At 39.7% G+C, this 20041-nt stretch overlaps 1 protein-coding gene and 1 long non-coding RNA gene across 3 annotated transcripts in view; one reads left to right on the top strand and one right to left on the bottom strand.

The window, feature by feature from the left end:
• Positions 1-20041, bottom strand: part of LOC136836271 (uncharacterized) — a 643006-nt gene that overhangs the window by 15778 nt on the left and 607187 nt on the right. The window lies entirely within an intron of this gene.
• Positions 1-20041, top strand: part of LOC136836270 (nephrin-like) — a 524495-nt gene that overhangs the window by 501246 nt on the left and 3208 nt on the right. Inside the window, 2 exon segments of the mRNA XM_067100298.1 lie at positions 5339-5584; positions 7087-7238. Coding sequence (XP_066956399.1) covers positions 5339-5584; positions 7087-7238 — 398 coding nt within the window.

The following is a 20041-nucleotide window of genomic DNA, read 5'->3' as shown; positions in this document are numbered from 1 at the left end:
CAGTGAAACGTCTGGTCCTTAGGTTTGTCCATACGCCAATACTTACACTATTGTTCTGCCTTGTGTGACGCTGTATCGATTGCCAAGCTTAGTTTTTTTTTTTTTTCCTCGTATGTTTAGTATTCGATTATTTTTTTTTTTATTTGTCGGGTTCTATACTGATGCTTTAGTTCTTTATTTTGGGTTTATTGTATTCACTGGGTTACCGGGGATTCAGTGTAGGTGCTGAATGAAGAATGCTGAGGGACAGTTAAAAAAACAGGAGTGATTTGTTCTCGTATAACTGAGAGGTCTGCTATAATGTCACTTTTTGCTTTTTAGTTTTCTGTAAAAGAAAACTATTGTGCCGTCTTTGTCTATCCGTCCGCTCTTTATTCTGTTCGCACTTTTTCTGTCCGCCCGCAGATCTTGAAAACTAGTGAGGCTAGAGGGCTGCAAATTGGTATGTTGATCATCCACCCTCCAATCATCAAACTTACCATAGCCCTCTAGCCTCAGTAGTTTTTATTTTATTTAAGGTTAAAGTTAGCCATAATCGTGCTTTTGGCAACGATATAGGATAGGCCACCACCAAGCCGTGGTTAAAGTTTCATGGGTCGTGGTTCACAAGGCATTATACCAAGACCACAGAAAGATAGATCTGTTTCCGATGGCCTTGCTTGTATGCTGTAGTGGCTGTACAGAAAACTCGATTGCGCCGAAGAAGCTTGGACCAAGATAGCCTTTATTCTGCTGCAAACTTAAATAATAAAAGTCAGCGTTGAAGTAAGCAGGCCTGGAGTGGACGACGGCAAATCCAAACGTGAATAATAAAAGGTCAGCATTGAAAAAAGCAGACCCCAGAATGGACGACGGCAAGTCCAAACGTAAATAATAAAAGGTCAACGTTGAAAAAAGCAGGCTCAGAATGGACGACGGCAAGTCCCAACGTGAATAATAAAAGGTCAGCGTTGAAAAAAGCAGACCCCGGAATGGACGACGGCAAGTCTAACCGTGGATTGTATTTCCCGCAGACTGTCGTCGTAACCCAAAACCACAGAAGAATACACAACATGTTTTATTATAATTTACTGTTCAGTAGTGGCGATGCAACGTGCCGTTTTAATTGGGTCCTTCATTTTGCGTGAAAGATGAAAAGAATGTGACGGAAGTCAGTGTATTAATTTGATAACGCTGATTACCTTTCGGGGAGTTTTTCAGTCATCTCCAAATTATGCAGGATTTTAGAGCAACATAATTCTATTGTGATTATTGGCGAATACAATTCTTCTTGTATTTGCCTTAATTAATGCCCGCGGCTATTGTTTTCGGTCTAAAATGGCCCTGGTTACAAAATTCTTTTTATTCGTAATGTGATTCTGTGCATACTCTTCTCTTAATCGGTAGTTAATTAATGTTTTTAATTAAAGGCTGAGAGTATTCATTATAGTTTTACGGATAAGCAGACATAAGCAGGCATACACACGCACACACATAGACGCGACTGCATGGTGTTCGACAGCAAGCAGTTATCAAGCCTAAAATTTCTTTCATAATTTATATAAATGCTTTTGAATACATCAAGCATAAAATACGCGTTTGCATTAAATCATCCATTACATGTTATAAATTTTTTCTTCCTACTTATCATGAACTTGGAAATATTAATGGGGGTTAACTCATTTTTTTGAAAATAATAATAATAATAATAATTGCTAATCAGAGGAGTAATTGCTTCATGCCAAGTGGAGAGAGAGAAAATATAAAATGATTTTCAGAAGAGTTTCGGTGGCCCATGTTGTCATAGTGCAAGAGGAAAGAGTGACTTCTTGACATTGCCAACAGCTAAAACAAAACAAAAACAAGGGAAAGTAAAACAAAAAAATAAAAACAAGGAAAAAAAAAAAACCTCGGATATTTTGAAGTAATCTCTCTTTCAAGCTACCCTTACTTTCCCTACCCCGCATTATAATTTCACTTAAGTGACATTAAGCGGCGGAGTGACAGTTGCCAGAAAGACATACGAATGACCCGGAGTGCCACAGTGCCACTGGTACTACTTCTTCCTCTGGTGGTGGCACTAAGTAAGAAGAATGGCCCTCGGAAAATTCTGAAAACCTAATTTGGTTGCGGTCCCTGGGCGAGTTTCCCTTTACCCTCCATTCCTTCCCTCCACGGTCCATCTTCGACAGAATTTTACCCTAACCCCCTCCTCGCCCCACTAAAGTCGGTGTTTTCCCCGAGTCGGCGTGTTGTTTTGTCCCTATTTCCGGAGGGCGGGCTTCCTCCTCTATTTTTTTTTTTTTTTTTTTTTGGGGAGGACGGGTCGATTTATTAGTGTATCTTTGTATTAGTTAGAATACTAAGAGGAATATCGATAATTATATTAATAACGAATTAATTAGCTTCAGTCTCTTGCATATGTTTTTTTGCAAAGTATGGCAGTAGAAAGTTTGTCAGAGAAAATCTTGAGTCGAGTCAAAAATACACGCTTGGCATTATTTAAATGAGCTGGGTTCGATCAGATTTACAAACATCTACTCAAGATGGCCCTATTCATATGGAACAAAGCCCACCAAAAACTTGAAATTCAAGCTTCCGTATTATTATTCAGTGAATGAGCCCTATTCATTGAACAAGCCCACCAAAGGGCCATGACTTGAAATTCAAGCTTCAAAGAATATTATTATTAGTATTCAGTAGATAAAACCTATTCATATGAACAAGCCCACCAAAACATGACTTGAAATTCAACTCCAAGAAATTATTAGTATTCAGTAGATAAAACCTATTCATATGGAACAAGCACAAAAGGGCCACTGACTTGAAATTCAAGCTTCCAAAGAATATTATTATAGTATTTAGATAAAACCTATTCATATGGAACAAGCCCACCAAAGACACTGACTTGAAATTCAAGCTTCATTATTATTAGTATTCAGTAGATAAAACCTATTCATATGGAACAAGCCCACCAAAGGGGCCACTGACTTGAAATTCAAGCTTCCAAAGAATATTATTATTAGTATTCAGTAGATAAAACCTATTCATATGGAACAAGCCCACCAAAGGGGCCACGGACTTGAAATTCAAGCTTCCAAAGAATATTATTATTAATTATTCAGTAGATGAACCCTATTCATATTAGGGCCATTGGAAATTCAAGCTTCAAAGAATATTATGGTGTTCATTAGGAAGAATACAAGAGGAATGAGGAGGAACACACGGGGAAAAGAGATCTTTACTTATTAAAAAAAAATAATAATAAATTAATAAATACATAGATAAGCTTCATTTAATATTTTGAAGTAGGTGAAGTTGCTCGGCAACACTGCTTTGCTATAGATGCCGAACAAAATCAGGGGATTCTGTATCGAAGTCGGGTACCATTTGTTCCTTGAAAAACATGTATTTAGTAACCAATACAGAAATTACACCGGGCCAAAAAATATATATTTTATCAGTGTGACATTATATAGGTCACTCAAACAAAATTTTGATTGCCATAGATCTAAGCCTTTTAGTTTTCTGTAAAAGAAAACTATTGTGCCAGCTTTGTCTGTCCGTCCGCCTTCAAATCTTAACAACTACTGAGGATCGAGGGCTGCAAATTGGAATGTTGATTATCCATCCTCCAATCATCAAACATACCAAATTGCAGCCTTCTAGCCTTATTAGTTATTATATTATTTAAGGTTACGGTTAGCCATAATCGTGCTTCTGGCAACGATATAAGGCAGGCCACAACCGGGCCTTGGTTAAAGATTCATGGGCCGCGTCTCATACAGCATTATACCATTATACCGAGACCACCGAAAGATAGATCTATTTTCGGTAGCCTTGATTATGCGCTGTACAGAAAACTCTACTTTCGGTGACATTGATTATGTACTGTACAGAAAACTACTTTCGGTGGCCTTGATTATGCGCTGTACAGAAAACTGATTCGCATTTTTTACCTGTTTTTTATTTTATTGAAACAACGGAGATCAAAACAACGTTATGGTACGATCTTCCAAATGAACTGACACTGAAGGCTCAATTGATTCTTATTTCCCTCCTCAAGAGAAACAAAACGAATCCTCTTAATGACTTATAATGAGATTATTGAGATTTAGCTTGAGAAAGAGATTTGTTGTGACAGTTTAAATATTTCTTATGTACATTTCATCTGTAGAATTGCGCTCTACTACCTAGAAAGTAATAAACCAATACCCACCACCAGAAAAAAAATATGGAAATATAAAACAATCTTCTCGTCGAATTCTTGATGTGAAAAAAAACAAAAAAAAAATTCTCATAGCCTTATGGAAGCCTGTGCATACCAAATGGGCTTGTCATTTACTTGCTTTCGTTTCATAAAGCAAAGAAGAAGAGCATTCCCGAAAGAATGCTGGCTGGCTTTCTCTGGGAAAGGCCGGAAGCAACCCCGAGGTGATTTTCTAGACTTAGGAAGAAAAGCTGAATTACTCTGAGGGATGGAAGAGGGCGATTTCATTTGGGACTTGCGTATTTGGGTGGAGTCTCTGAAAAAGGGGGAGGGGAGGGGGAGGGAAATAAGACGGGAGTGTTACGAGGATTTAACAGTTCGCAAGAGGATGAGGACGATTGCGCTGATGGCGTCTTCAAGAGAGAGAAAGCTCCTCGATTGTAACACCCTTGCGCTGGACTCTCGGATAAACAACAACTGTAAACTTCCCTTCTGGGATACTTAACCCTCCTTCGGGATAACCCCTCTCTCTCTCTCTCTCTCTCTCTCTCTCTCTCTCTCTCTCTCTCTCTCTCTCTCTCTCTCTCGTTTCCCAACTCTTAGCTCAATAAATACAAGTTACATAACCATCGCTAGAACATGGCTACAACATTCGAACATAAGTTGATTGCTAAACTGAAAATACCACTGCATGCGAATGAAGAGTATATAATATAATTTGTATTAGCGTATTTTTCCCTCCTCGGGAAGGGTGCAGGATTTGAAGGGGAGGCAGGGATAAATAGGTTAGCAGGTCAGTGAAAGAAGAAACCCTTTCGAAATTAGGTTCTAGGCGAGACCAAATTAGTTTTGCTATATTTTTTCCCGGTGATTCATAACACGGACGTCTAGGGTGTGGTAGAGTGAAATAATATGTTACATACCACCAAAGGGCCTGTATCTTGCAGCTTTCACGGGGATACATCAGTACAAAGCAGTACAAAATACATTTTTCCCAAGGCATTGATAATGCATCTTGTAATTTAAGCGAAGTTACAAAATATTTCATATTGGCAGTCGTTACTTTACTTCACTGATTCAAGATGTGCAAGGTCTGTGCATGCTCCCGTTTGTGACCGTAGTCTTTTCTTCTTCCCTTTCCCGCATCAGGCGAGGCGCCTCCAACGCCCGGCCCTACCACACAAGTGGGCAAGGATTCCTCAAAGTTACCCGGCCTTTGGGTCGTCATCATAGTTCTCGTTGCAACTGCACTGCTTGCACTGAACGTCTCTGCAATTGTTTGTATTGTTAGGCGTCGAAGAAACAAGAGGGCGTCTCCCCCAACCAAGAAGACACCCCCGCCGTCTGTCTCGGCTTCGACGCTGCCGAAGCCCTTGCCGATATCACCATCTCAGGGTAAGTCGTTATTGTTTCATGTCACGCAAGCCGTTTTCTGTCTTAACCACAACGTCCCGTTTTCTTTCACTCTTGTTGCAGGTCAGCCCATCTACAGCGACCGGGAACTCATTAGGAACCAAGTTTTAGACGGCCGAGGAGATCTTCTGAAGCTGATTATTATTACTGTAGCCATCGTGGGAGCCATTATTGTCATTATGAACATCGCCCTGGTTATCTGCCTCATTCGTAGAAAAAGGGGCAAGAGAAAAGAAGATGGTAGGATGCTTCTTCCTCATCCCTCCTCATCCTCATCCTCCTCCTCCTCCTCCTGCCCCCTCTTCCTTCCAGAGGAAAGATGTGAAATTAAAACTCACGAAGATAAATGACGGCATAAAGACTCACTTCGCCCTGCCGAGGAACAGACACAGTTTCTTCCTGCATTGATGCCTTTTCCATGCGCATGACATCTCAAGGGTATCTCTGACAGTTTAATTAACACGGCCTTCTCCCAGAAACTATGGCTCGATTGATGGAAGTGAAAGATCCATTACTGATATCCTTCTCCTCTTTTTGCCCATTTCCTCTTCCATTTGCCGTCCCCAGTTATGTGTTCTTGTGTTGTTTCACTCTCTCTCTCTCTCTCTCTCTCTCTCTCTCGCCTCTCCCCGCTACGAGGTCAAAACATTTTTAAAACAAAGTCGGACATTTTTTTTTGAAAATGGCCCGTGTGTGTGTGGGGAGGAGGAGGAGGAGGAGGTTCTTGTAAGTTCTACGTATTCATATATATATTCTCTTTCTACATTTCGTACAATCTTCGTAAGCAGCGCCTTTTTTTATTATGTATGCGAACTGCTCAAAGGCGGAGATTCCAGAGGGGAAGTATTGGAAATAATGTCGATATTTCTGTGATCTCACTTTCCTTTGGTGAGGTCGCTGTGTTGTCGCCTTTTGCCACTGGTATTTTCCGTAACTCTTTCTTTCTTGAACATGGCTATAGGAGTACATGTAGTAAAGTCTCGGATTCGATTTTGAAAATGTGTGTGATTGCAGAGTGGTATTCACCCTCCTGTACTTTAAAATACAATTGATATAAAGGTATTTGTTTAAAATTTTTAGTATATAAAATACAATTGATATAAAGGTATTTATTTAAGTTTTTTAGTATATTTTTCAATTAACTTGTTTCTGCTAGTTTTTAGTTTAAAGCTTATCTTACCTGAGATAACTAAATTCTTTTATTTGTGTGTGTGTGTGTGTGTGTGTGTACATTCATGCACTGTCATCATTTTTTAAACGTTTTCATGCCATAAAATCATTTTAAGAAGGATCTTGCATAAGAAAAAGAAATGGAACGCAAATGGAACTCATTCGTAATAAACCGAATAGCTTAATTTAAATAATTAAATGCCTGTCTTTTTTTTCCAAAAAAAACCTGGCGTCATAAAGCTGGCACGGCAAAGTTATTTTTTTTTATTTTTCCGACTGTTGTCAATTCATCGCCTCGTCTTCTGAACTTCCAGATGGCAGTGACCAAGCAAGCAGTAAGAGCACCACCAACACAATGTACGCCCCTTCGTCTTACAACGACACTATGGCAGGCGAGACCCTTTCCTCGATATCAGAGAAAAGCAGAGAATCCTACGCGCAGGACGACTCCGTAGTTGACTACGAGGTAAGTTTAAAAAGATCAGTGAAAATTGTCACTAAGTGATCAGTAGCCGGTGGGTTTTCATATAGGTATATTTGTTCCTGTCACTTGACTCAGAGGAAGTGTAACGGAGGGCGATACTACCGTCAGGGTACGTCATGCGGTGCATTGTAGGCACCACTTTAGGTTCTTTGCAGCGTCATGGCACCCTGGCTGCAGCCAGCTCCTTTCATTTCTACGCTGTTGCCTCCAATCATATTCCCTTTCTCTATCTTACTTTCACTCTCTCTAACGGATTTGATTCACAAGATTTTAACTGCAGAGGTTTTCTTCCCTGCCACACCTTTCAAACTTTACTGTCAGCTTCCGTTTCAGCGCTGAATAACCTCATAGCTCCCAGCGTTTGGCCTTTGACCTCAATAATATGTTCTGTTCCATCTCTGAGGAGGTGCTAAAACCACCAACGCACTTGGTCAGCAATCTCCTGTCCTGTTGTGTTTAAAAAAAAAAAAAAAAAAAAAAAAAGTCATTATATACATCCCTCGCAAACCGTGGCGTTATGTACGGGATAAATATGGGTCTTTTTTTGATTTAGAGGAGAAATTGGGACTTTGGAAATTTCTTGCACAGTTCAAGAATCTTGTCAAAGGAATATAAACATGAAACCCTTAGGAATGGTTCATTTCTTGGAAGGCATTTACCAGCGACGCAAAGTGGAATAGTTAGTATTCTATTCATACGCGAATGGTCAGTATACGTAACATAAGGTAATAAATAATAATGCCTGTTAAAATGGATAAATGTACACGAAGAGGGAAGAATAATGTAATAGAGAGATTCAGAAGGAAAGAGAAAGTAACGTGCTAGAAAGCATTGTTAGAGAAAATAACACGGAAATTATCGGCTGTTTTTAGAATCTCTTGCAACATCTGAGAGAAGGGAAAAGTGAATTTTAGACATTTTCACAATCGGTGACAAACATTTTCAAATCTCTCCCTTTGCCTTGTTCAAAACATGGGTTGTGAAACATCTAAATCGGGGTGCTGGAAAATAACTTTAGGGAATTCTCAGTTTTCCCTGGGGGAATGGGGGTGTGGGTTTAGTTAGGTGAGTGGCCCCGGGCGTAAATTCCCGAGATGTACACTAGTATTGCACCAGGCCTGGTTTTTTTGCCATACCCCTAGGTTAGGTTAGGTTAGATTCATGTGTAATGGAAACCAGGAGTACACATTTTTGTCATCAACAGTTACGTGAAAGAATTGGTCATTTTACAGTCATATATCCCAGCCAACGACGGGGTGGAAAAAAAAAAAAACTAATATGTATTAAAGTTTTTCAAATCCAGCTGTCGTTCATGAAGCAATAAAGATAGCTAGGAAGTGCCGTCTTCATTCCGCTTTATATTTATGTATCTTTCTGCTGTATTATTCTCCCTTACTGTACAAGGGAACCGAACAGAAAGAATGGACCAACAGTTGAAGGTGAATCGTAATAATACGTTGAAGAATAATGTCAACCAATGGGTTAATCGTAATAATAAGTTGAAGAATAATAGCAACTAAAGGGTCTTTTAGTGAGAGAGAGAGAGAGAGAGAGAGAGAGAGAGAGAGAGAGAGAGAGAGAGAGAGAGAGAGAGAGAGAGAGAGAGAGACAAAACACGAGCGAATTTATATGAACGTCGAACTATGGAGGCACTATGCATTTTTGCATTCAGTTTTTTCTGCATTATCATTTGCAAGCCTTCTTTTCCCGTACCTTTAATCTCAAGTGTAGTGATGAATCTTATCCGTCCATTTACAGAAATCACGTAATTTACTTAAAATATTCCTTAGTCAAGACAAAAATATTGAACTAATGAATCACTTTTCCCTCTGTCTCTTCAGACGAGAAGAAGCTTCAGGAACTTCCTATCGATTTTATATATTAAATTCAACCTGCTTGCAGTTCATGTAATTGCTTTCAAATGTCAAGTGTTGAACGGAGATTGCGTTGTGTATACTACACAAAGGCCTGGGCGAGCTGGGCTAAATACCATCTGGGATCTGGGAGTATCAGGTCTGGTAGTCAGTTAATTTTGACATCTGAATATACATGACGATTTTCCCCTTTTGCTCTGATCAGAGATTTGCAAATTCCTTGTCGCCTTCCTGGTCTTTTGGTTTTTCCTTTTTTTTTTTTTATCCAGTCAAAAACTGTTGGCTTCAACGCCATGTTTATAAAATATTTGTTTCGTCCTCTCTTGTTATTGGTTAAATTAAGTGAAAAATAAAGTTTCTAGCGATGAAAAAACTGTTTTCCCCGCAATGTCTGTGAGGGGGAAATCTCATCCACCAAACAATGCATTTTTCTGCTTTCTCTCATTTATCTATGTATGTACCATCTGATTTCTTTGTGTTTCTGAGTTTATCTATAAATCTGTGTATTTAACATCTTGTTGCTTTGTCTTCTATATGACTTTTCTTCTGCAGGCTGCGTCCCACTTCTATTCCAAAGGTCACTTATGCCATTGTCAAAATCATCCACCCCAGGTCATCTCTAGCCAGTTAATGTTGTATGACCAGTATGACCTCCTCGGCGGTTATGTAAGTGTGGGTGGATTTTGAAGAGCCTGTTCAACCGATTGCTACAATTAAAACCCCATCTAGGCGGGAATTGTGTGGGATTTTTTTTTTTTATTTGATGCTTCAGATAAAATCATTAAACTGCTGCATTTTGTACCTGTTGGCTCACCAAACCTATACTTGTAGTTTGATGCTTATTTAAATTTGGTTTTATTTTCATGTTTGCTAAGAATTCAGTTTTTCGATTTCATTTTTGAAGAGTGACTAATTCTGCCTTTACTGCCAGTTGAATGAATTTGCACACTTAATAATGAGTAAAATCTGGAATACCTAATAATCATCACACAGACGTACACTAGGATGTAAACGCGCACGCGCACAGCATTGTATTGGTATGCGTTGATGCTTGAGAACCTTGATCTGAAGTGGTCTTGACATGAAGCTGTATATTTCGCCAAGCACATCATCATGCTACGTTGATATATAAAGCTGACATGAAGCTGCATATTTCGCCAAGCACATCATCATGCTGCTACGCTGATAGATAAACCTCGACAGCTGATATTAAGAGTTTCCTTGCTGCTTATTTCTAACATAGCTTTTCGTGAGGCAGATCAGTCCTCCTTGTCGTTGAACTTAGTTCGTCTTTCACAGTATTATAGATTCTCTCGGAATCAATCCGCATCTACATTGGTGTAGGACTAGTTAGAGCTGACTTAACTAAGAGCAGCAAACGAATCACTCCGCATCTACACTGGTGTAGGACTAGTTAGAGCTGACTTAACTAAGAGCAGCAAACGAATCACTCCGCATCTACACTGGTGTAGGACTAGTTAGAGCTGACTTAAACTAAGAGCAGCAAACGAATCACTCCGCATCTACACTGGTGTAGGACTAGTTAGAGCTAACTTAAACTAAGAGCAGCAAACGAATCACTCCTCATCTACACTGGTGTAGGACTAGTTATCTAAACTAACAGCAGCAAATGTATCACTCCGCATCTACACTGGTGTAGGACTAGTTAGAGCTAACTTAAACTAAGAGCAGCAAACGAATCACTCCTCATCTACACTGGTGTAGGACTAGTTATCTAAACTAACAGCAGCAAATGTATCACTCCGCATCTACACTGGTGTAGGACTAGTTAGAGCTGACTTAAACTGACAGTAGCAAACAAAGTGCATTTTCACATGTTAATGCGTAACCAAGTATGAGATAATCAAAGCAAGTAACCGAGTGTGTGACACAATTAAAGCTTCGTTTTAAATTGAACATAAAAGCTTCTATAGCCCTTCCTTTCAGCATCATCGCTACCGTTATCTGTCTCTTTCCCTGTTCGTCAGTTCCGTTGCTGTAGAAAAAAGAAAGGAAGCAGAGAGGAAGGGAAACCTGGACCAACTCATGGAAGCTAAATAGAAAAAGGAAATGGAAAGAGTCCGAGTTGTATTTTCTCAGCTGGAGGCTCGAATAATCTTGTTGTGGGTTCACTAGTACGATTCAAGCTCAGGTGGCTTACAAGGGGTCCCGGGAGAGAGAGAGTCGGGGCGGGGATTGGTAGCTCGGGAAAAGTTCCGAATGTGGGCTTGGCATATGGATTGAATAGATGTTCCTGGCATTGACAGTGAAGGATTTTCTTCTCGAGTGGATGGGATGTAAGAGAGCAATAAAGATAGAGGAAAAATGGATGGACAAAGAAATCTTCCGTGATGATAAAAGAATGGGGGTGTTTGAACCAACTTAAATAGAGAGAGAGAGAGACAATCGACGAAATGGTGGGTGTTGGAATCTAGCTTGTGTAATGAAATAATAATAATAATTATTATTATTATTATCTTGGGTTTCATTCACATGGAACAAGCACACCAAAGGGACCACTGACTTGAAATTCTTTAAGCTTCCATAGAATTGGTTTCGACCTCCCACCGCAGACCCCAAACTACACTGCAGGAGTAACTGATCATGATACAGAGCCAGTGATTTTTCATCGCCCTGGGGGAGGCGCGAACCCGCGACATCTGAGTGGCATGCCACGACACTAACCACCATACCAGCGGTCCAGCTTAATGGGAAGAAAATAAAGCGTCATAATAAAACGCGAGCAGATGAGAAATAACGCAACAGTTAAATGAGAGAATGTCTAGAGCAAGAAAGAACTGGAACAGGTGTAGGAAAGGTGGTGGGGCGGGGGGGGGAATATAATGATGAACAGAATTTGTACGACTCTGATGAAAATCCTGGATGTTTCAGGGGTAATTATTGCCTTCCCACGTAGAAAGGATGTAATCATATTACCGTTTAAAGTCACACAGTAACAGAATAAAGGGGAGAGCATAAGATCCTCCACTGATTATGAAAAAATCATATCTTGAAAAGCATGCAGGAAAAAGTATGGTACTTGTGATTTTAAGGCCACCGGCACAGGAAGAAATTTCTATGAACACGGGAAAAATTCTGTGAACGCTGGGGAAAAATTCTATGAACACGGGAAAAAAATTCTATGAACACGGGAAAAAAATTACGAACACGTGAAAAATTCTATGAACACGGGGAAAACTTTTATGAACACAGGAAAAATTCTTTGAACATGGGAAAAATTCTAAGAACGCAGGACAAAATCCATGAACACGAGAAAAATTCTATGAACGCAGGACAAAATTCTATGAACACGGGAAAAAAATTCTATGAACTTTTCTAAGTAATGTCAGCACAACAGTGATTGTTCCCATCTATGAATGTTTTAAGCCATGACTGATTATAATTGGGGAAAAGCTCGGTATGTAAATGCCGCAGACGATGCGTAGATGATGTAAAATAATCTGATGGTCACAGATTTAAAAAATCCGTCTCTAATGGAAAAAGGACATTAACACCGGTCGATTCATTTGTCTGAAGAAAAATAAAATTAAACCAACAGCAGACTCAAACACGACAACCCTTTGTATGTCAGCATGGAATCAATTAAAAGGATAAATCATTTATTTAAAAGCTACTAACGCATGCATTATGAACATTTCAAGAAGTGCACGCCTACAAATCAGGAAATTAAATACATTTTTCACAGGGAAAATGTTTCAGATTGCATGTACCTCAATTTATCTCTGGATTCTTGTGAAAGTGTTTATGCCGTGGAATTTCCTTCCGCGATTGATAGTTTGAACAGATTTTCAGAAACAACAAAATGCTAGCCTTGACATTTGAGTCTCAGCAACGGCACCACATGTTGGAGAAAATAATCTTGGTATGCACACCAGTACCTAATCAGAATGAGTAATGTAAGGTGATAAAAAAATATATACCCATCTTAAATTGAATAATAAACACGATCGTCAAACACTGGAGCTTGTGTTAATGCTACTGAATTAGATATTAACAGATGTACAGTGTAGAGAAACCTATAACATTGTGAAACTACCTAACAAATCAAGGTCCTTTTCTCTTTCGGGCGTCTGTCACGTACAGCCGACGGAAAAGAAAATCGGAAACAAAGTATTACGACAAAACTTGTAATGAATGAAATAAGGATGGGATAGACAGCTAAGTGGAAAGTGTGTGTGTGTGTGTGTGTGTGTGTGTGTGTGTGTGTGTGTGTGTGTGTGTGTGTGTGTGTGTGTGTGTGTGTGTGTGTGTGTGTGTGAAAGAGAGAGAGAGAGAGAGAGAGAGAGAGAGAGAGAGAGAAAAAAATGTATACTAGCGAGAGTAATAGATGGATACTAGCGAGATAGAGGCGAATGTCATATGGTTACTAGCGACTAGCGAGAGAGAGAGAGAGAGAGAGAGAGAGAGAGAGAGAGAGAGAGAGAGATGGATACTAAGGAGAGTAATGTCAGATGGATACCAGCGAGAGAGAGGGGAATGTCAGGTGGTTACTAGCTAGACAGACAGACAGACAGAGATGGATACTAGCGAGAGTAATGTCAGATGGATACTAGCGAGAGAGAGAGAGAGAGATGAATACCAACGAGAGAGAGAGAGAGAGAGAGAGAGAGAGAGAGAGAGAGAGAGAGAGAGAGAGAGATGTCAGACGAATACTAGTGATTGAGAGAAGAGTGAAGGAGACTAAACATTTGAGAGAAGAGTGAAGGAGACTATACATGCAAGCGTAAGGGAAATGTGATACAGAGAGAGAGAGAGAGAGAGAGAGAGAGAGAGAGAGAGAGAGAGAGAAACCGAAAAACTCCGGGCTAAAGCATGGACGAGACCACTCATGAATAGGGCAATAAAAACTTCCTCACCGGAATTTACAGCGAAGTGGAATATTAAATGCGTGGATTGAATATCGGCCACTCTCGCTTCGGGGACTGAGTATTGGGAATATGGATTAAAGGAAATAAATTCAGTTTCCAGACTTACATAATAATCTTGCGGCTGGAAACTATTGGCTTAGCTACTTCTGGAGTCTCGTATGGAGGAGGAGAGGAGAGAGAGAGAGAGAGAGAGAGAGAGAGAGAGAGAGAGAGAGAGAGAGAGAGAGAGAGAGACTGGAAAAGAAGCTAGCCTGGAAAAGGGGTTGAAAAAAATAGGTCGATTCTGAATTTAATAAGATCCTTCGTCGTTCTCAAGGGAAAATGTCTTTGGTTTGAATTTGGTTTTATGAAAATCTTATAAAGATCGGTTTTCAGTCTTAAGAAAAACGTCGGCTAAGATGTTTTTAATACAACTTCAGTTCAGTTACACAATGAGATTTAAATGATTTCATTTGGGTACACAAAATAAGTTAGTTAGTTGTTGTATTAGAAAAAAAAATTTCATTAGAGTAACTTAACCTTCGATTCAGCACCGGTTTTCCATTTAAAATGGGTCTCTCCCATTTGCAGTTGATCCCGTGAAATTGGTTATAGGAATATCAAAGGAAATTTTTTTTATGGATTTGAAAGTAAGGAGCTCAGAAGAATACTAGGAATTAATTGGAAGGATAGGATATCAAATAGCAGAATTGGAGAAGCAACGGGGGTGCAACCGGTCGATGAGTATGTTACGTTCTCACGCTGGAAGTGGCTCAGCCCATGTGTGTGGAAGACAGGGAATAGTACGAGATTACACCAAGATGGGTTGCCTTTGGTAGAAGAGGTAGAGGTAGGCCAAAGGAGACGTGGTTGAGGACAACGAGGCAAGGAGCATGCAGGAGACGAGAGTTGGGGAGATCTTGAGGGGTTAGCCCAGGACAGAATGTGGTGGCCTGAGTTCATCGAGGCCCTATGCATCCCCGTGGGTGCCGCAAGGAATGACTGATTGATTGACTGATCATACACAAGCACCAGGAATATTCACTACGGCTGAGAATTGCAAACGCATAGCAAAATTTGTCAAGATTTTTGGTTCACAACTTTAAAATTCTATGAAGACCTTTAGTAACGGCGAATACCTCAACAATGTTGCGGTTGAAATTACTGTGGAATTGCTTCTGGGGTATTTTCCAGTAATAATCAATTACATTTAAAGTTAAGCTTTATTTCTTGACACCAATGTGTATACATGCCCGTGGCGGCTGGTGGAAAATTCTCCCGTCGCCTGAAGGCGGAAATTTCTTAATCCGGCCGCGTGTAATGAAATGCGCCATTTGAAATAGAGGTGAAAAGAGATATAAACCCAGTTCATAAACTTTCTTAAGCCCAGTCGGCGCACGAGCGAAATGGAAATGAGGTGCATTTAGGCTAGAAATGAGATTGCATTAAAAAGGACCCAGTTAGAAATCAAATGGAGATGCTTTTTCTTTTTTTTTTCCAGGGTATTCTTTTATACCGTTTTAAAAATCGAGCTCAAGGAAAGACAGTAAAATTGACTTTTTTTTTTTGAGGATTTTTTTTTTTTTTTTTTTTAGGAAATAAGAAAAAGAAAACCGTAACTTTCATCTCTTATTCTTCTTCTCTCTTATGCAGTGAATAGGATAGGTATTCGCTTAGAGAGGGCCGAATTCGGCTCGCGCCTCGTTACTCGGCACAGCAAACGCAGTGAAATTCGTGACCTTTTTTTTATATCCTTTGCTATTGAAGGCGGTAATTGGAGTCAATAGAATTACGAGGAATTCTTTTATTGGAATAAATAGAATCACCCAATAGCTATTTTTCTCCCGCTTTTGGAAGTAACAGCGGCCTTTAGTCAACAGAAGAGTTTACATTTCGAAGGCCGGAATAAAAATGTCAGCTACAAAAATTATAGATCTTTGTGAAGGCTGGGCACACTTATACGAACTCTTGATAAAAGAAAAAAGAAGTAGAGAGAATGACATCCTACATTTAAGAAAGACGTCGGGTAGCTGTTCCTTCCATTATGGAAAAAGGGGGTGAAAGATTCGAAAATGATAACTCCAGGAACCCTAACGGTTTTGCCTCAATCAAAAACGGTTCCTTAGGTCGTAATTCTTATGTGATGCCGTAATTTGTTGAGTGGAGAAAAAAGTTTTAAAGTTTCTCTCTCTCTCTCTCTCTCTCTCTCTCTCTCTCTCTCTCTCTCTCTCTCTCTCTCTGGCCTCGTAGCATGCTGGGGGCGCGTCAAATCTCGAATCGGATGGGCGCGTTCCCTAAAAATTAGTGTGCCTCTGTTGGCCTAAACAGTTAATTATATACCTGTTTGTTAAGACGACTGTTGTGGGTCGCTGCTAATGTACAGAAAGAGAGCTCGAGTCGAAGAAAGAAAAACGACGGGGATGTTCATCGTTCCGTCAAAATGTTCATGGCATCAAAACGGGATGGCCTCGACGAGATAATCCCTACGTTTCCAAAATTCTATCTCCGAGTACTTTCGTTTCATCTCCCAATCCCAGAAAAGCCCTCGAATCTCTCTCTTTAGGCGGGCTTGCGTGATACGACCATCATTGTAACGTTAATCCCAGTGTGTTGAGGTGTGAAGGACACGAAAATGAAGAAATATACGCCAAGGTCAAGGGAAATTGAGAAAGGAAAACATTTTGGGGATATATTCGAGGTTAGTGGAAACGAAACGAGAGTATAAGCGTGCCAAGGGCAACATCTCCTTCGTAAGGATGACACCAACAGAGATGAATCTCGTCCCTTCGACAGATCCAGTGGTAATTAAAATTCATTTATCTATGACAAGAGACACCCCCCCCCTCTCAAGAGTTCATAATTGACGCCCCAATTGCCGTCGGCCTTTATGTCGCAAGTAACTCCGTCCGTGAAGTAATTTGTATCAAAATAATTTGTATCTGGAGGTAAGCAATCGCCATTACTGCATTCATGCGGCTGCCAAGGTTGTTTACGGTGTGGAAAATGATTAGTTTTAAATGGAGTAACAGTGCCCACGTGCCCCATTGCTCGACGATCAGGTGAAAGGTTTGGCACATCAGTGTTGAGAGAGTTAGATCTCTGTTACAAAGCGAGTGGAGAGAGAGAGAGAGCGGACACGAGCTCGTTAGTGAAACAGAATCTACACGCCAGACTTAATCATTTTCAGTAACAGCGTCAAGAATGAACTGAAATAAGAGAAAGAGAGAGAGAGAGAGAGAGAGAGACTGGACCCGCTGAAAATAAGAAATAAAACTACTTGGCCGGCCGATATGTAGAATTCCTTATCCGCATTATCTTTTGCAAGGCTGTACTGGTATGTCCTCTCTCACTACAGCAAAAGCAGCAATAAAGTGATTGGAGAAGTCTTAGAAATGACGGAGGTTCAGACGAATAGAATATCTGTTTATAGGCGAGACATGTAGCTTGTAACCCAAAGGCCTTCGTACTTAATAATACTGAATAAAAGCAATAGATATGAAATACTTAAAGTAACATGAATTCAGTAAAAACGTATCTATGGCTCTCAGTCAGAAACACATAAAGGCAACTAATTACTTGGCATACAAATGTTGAAAAAAAAAAATTCAAATGGCATTTATGTCACTAAAAGTTTCAATTGAGTGATGGTAATTTTTTCTAGCTTCAGCCAGAGATGGGGGTGGGTTGGGGGGGATGTTTACGAGTTGACGGTAAATTATTCCTTTCGAGACATTATGCGACGATTGCAGATATATTAGGGTTTACAAAACGCGTTGCAAACCAAAGGCAGGGAGATTCATTAGTCTTTCGCAGTCTGGGGATCAACAGTGTAGTGTAAGTAATTAGGATTTTCAGTCTCTCTCTCTCTCTCTCTCTCTCTCTCTCTCTCTCTCTCTCTCTCTCTCTCTCTCTCTCTCTCTCTCTCTCTCTCTCTCTCTCTCTCACACACATACACACATCTCTCTCTCTCTCTCTCTCTCTCTCTCTCTCTCTCTCTCTCTCTCTCTCTCTCTCTCTCTCATGGCAAAAAAAAAAAAAAAAACAACTCGAATACTTAAGCATATATGGAAAGAGACAGATTTCGGAAAATTCTCTCAAAAAAGTTACATATAACAGAACTAAACAGTTAGTACATAAGGTAAGTCATTCGTCAGTTGGGAATAATTTCGGAAATATTAATTAGGCTCGTTTTTATGAAATCCAATATTACCAGCATTATAAGTAACCAGCAATGGCATAAACCTATCAAGTGTGCAAAGGCTAAACTGATGGAGAGACCCCCTTACCATACTGTGCAGATACTGGATCAAGGCAATTCAGACCGACGTCAAAACTTTTTAATCTGTACGGTAAAATATCAAGTAATTTACTGAGAACCCATATGCGATTCCACAGAACGTAGCTCGTTAAAAAGTTTAATAACAATCGTTGTATTCGACTGACATCCACATGGAATGAATCAATTTTGCGTTGTTCACTGAGCTTCATACCTGAATGAAAAGAACCTATCACCAGTACTTATTAAAACAGGGAAAGGGGCATAATCGATTTGAAATTTGTAGGCTTGGAATGAGGGAGGTTGAAGACCAGTCAGTCAGGGATGAAGTGTACTTAAGGAAATATTAGGCCGAAGACTAATAAGAACGACCGAAAATCTTTAAGAAAGGGTCATAGAAGAAGCTCTAAACCAAATGGCAATTCAGACTGAGAACTCGGTTTACGGGAAACCCTGCTAAGGGGAAATCTGGCATGTGAAAATTCAGTGATAAAAGACGAACACGAAAATAACAAGAAAGAAGGTTGACTTCATGATCAAGCACAAAAACTGAGCCAGGCGAGCCAAAAAATTCAGGGAAAAAAAAAACGTACTAATCGTAATTATATTGGAGCAAACTTCGTTTCCAGTCTCTCTCTCTCTCTCTCTCTCTCTCTCTCTCTCTCTCTCTCTCTCTCTCTCTCTCTCTCTCTCTCTCTCTAGACGTGAAGTAATGCATAATAAAACAAGTAAAGTGATATACTTGATTATATTTGACCACTTATGGAGTCCCAGAAACAATTTTTTATTTTGGCTTTTCATTTACATTCAACTGTTTTAGGGCTTTACGTTTTCCCCCAGACTTTCATTCAAGCTATGACCAAAGGCGTAGTTTTTCTATGTTACGTTTTAGCTTCTCTTTAATGATACATTTTCTAATACTTTCCTCGTGAATGAAATAGTTATTTTCGCTAAATAGAATCACTCGGCGCAGGTAACTCCAGAGAATAATACTGTCCATCACGTACGTTTGACGAATGACGGAACTCGGTCATTCCGTTAGTTAAGCCGTGGACTAGTTCAAGTATTTTAATTTAATAAAGGGAATTTCACCGACGATCTGTAATCCCCCTCTCCCTGGATAACGCTAGCCTCGTTATGTAATCGGATTTTGTATTCGAATTATACCCGTATTGGGAGATTTCCTAAAAATTTTTTTATTTTTTTATTTTTGGTTAAAACCTGGTTTTATGACCTCAGTCACTTGTTGGAGAACAGGCAGGTTTAGAAATTATACAATAATGGACAATGAAGGTTCAGTATCACGCAGATATATATACGAATGCAGTGGTTTTCAACCTGTGGGCCATGGGCAGTTCTGAGGGGGCCCATGCCGCAGACATCTTCAAAATGGTATTTGAAAAATGAAAACTCAGACATCTTCAAAATGGTATTTGAAAAATGAAAACTCATTTACAGTAAATGCAGGCCAGTGCTTTCTTTCATAAATGAAAAAGTGTAATTTGAGTTTTGATTACAATGCTCAAAATTAATTTACAGTAAATGCAGGCCAGTGCTTTCTTTCATAAATGAAAATGTATAACTAATAAAGTGTTCTGATAAATAATTCCATGAATGAAGATGTAACACTAACAGAGTGTTTTGAAAATGCTTTCTAATAATTCTATTATTATCATTATACAATTCTGAAGGGCAGTGGGCCATGGGTATTTAGGGATGCCAAAAATGGGCCATGGGCACAAAAAGGTTGAAAACCACTGTACTAAT

The sequence above is a fragment of the Macrobrachium rosenbergii genome, chromosome 56 (assembly GCF_040412425.1).
Source record: "Macrobrachium rosenbergii isolate ZJJX-2024 chromosome 56, ASM4041242v1, whole genome shotgun sequence".
NCBI classification, from domain to species: Eukaryota; Metazoa; Arthropoda; class Malacostraca; order Decapoda; family Palaemonidae; genus Macrobrachium; species Macrobrachium rosenbergii.
The sequence above is the reverse complement of the archived record's forward strand: the minus strand, read 5'-3'. Positions and strand labels throughout refer to the sequence as shown.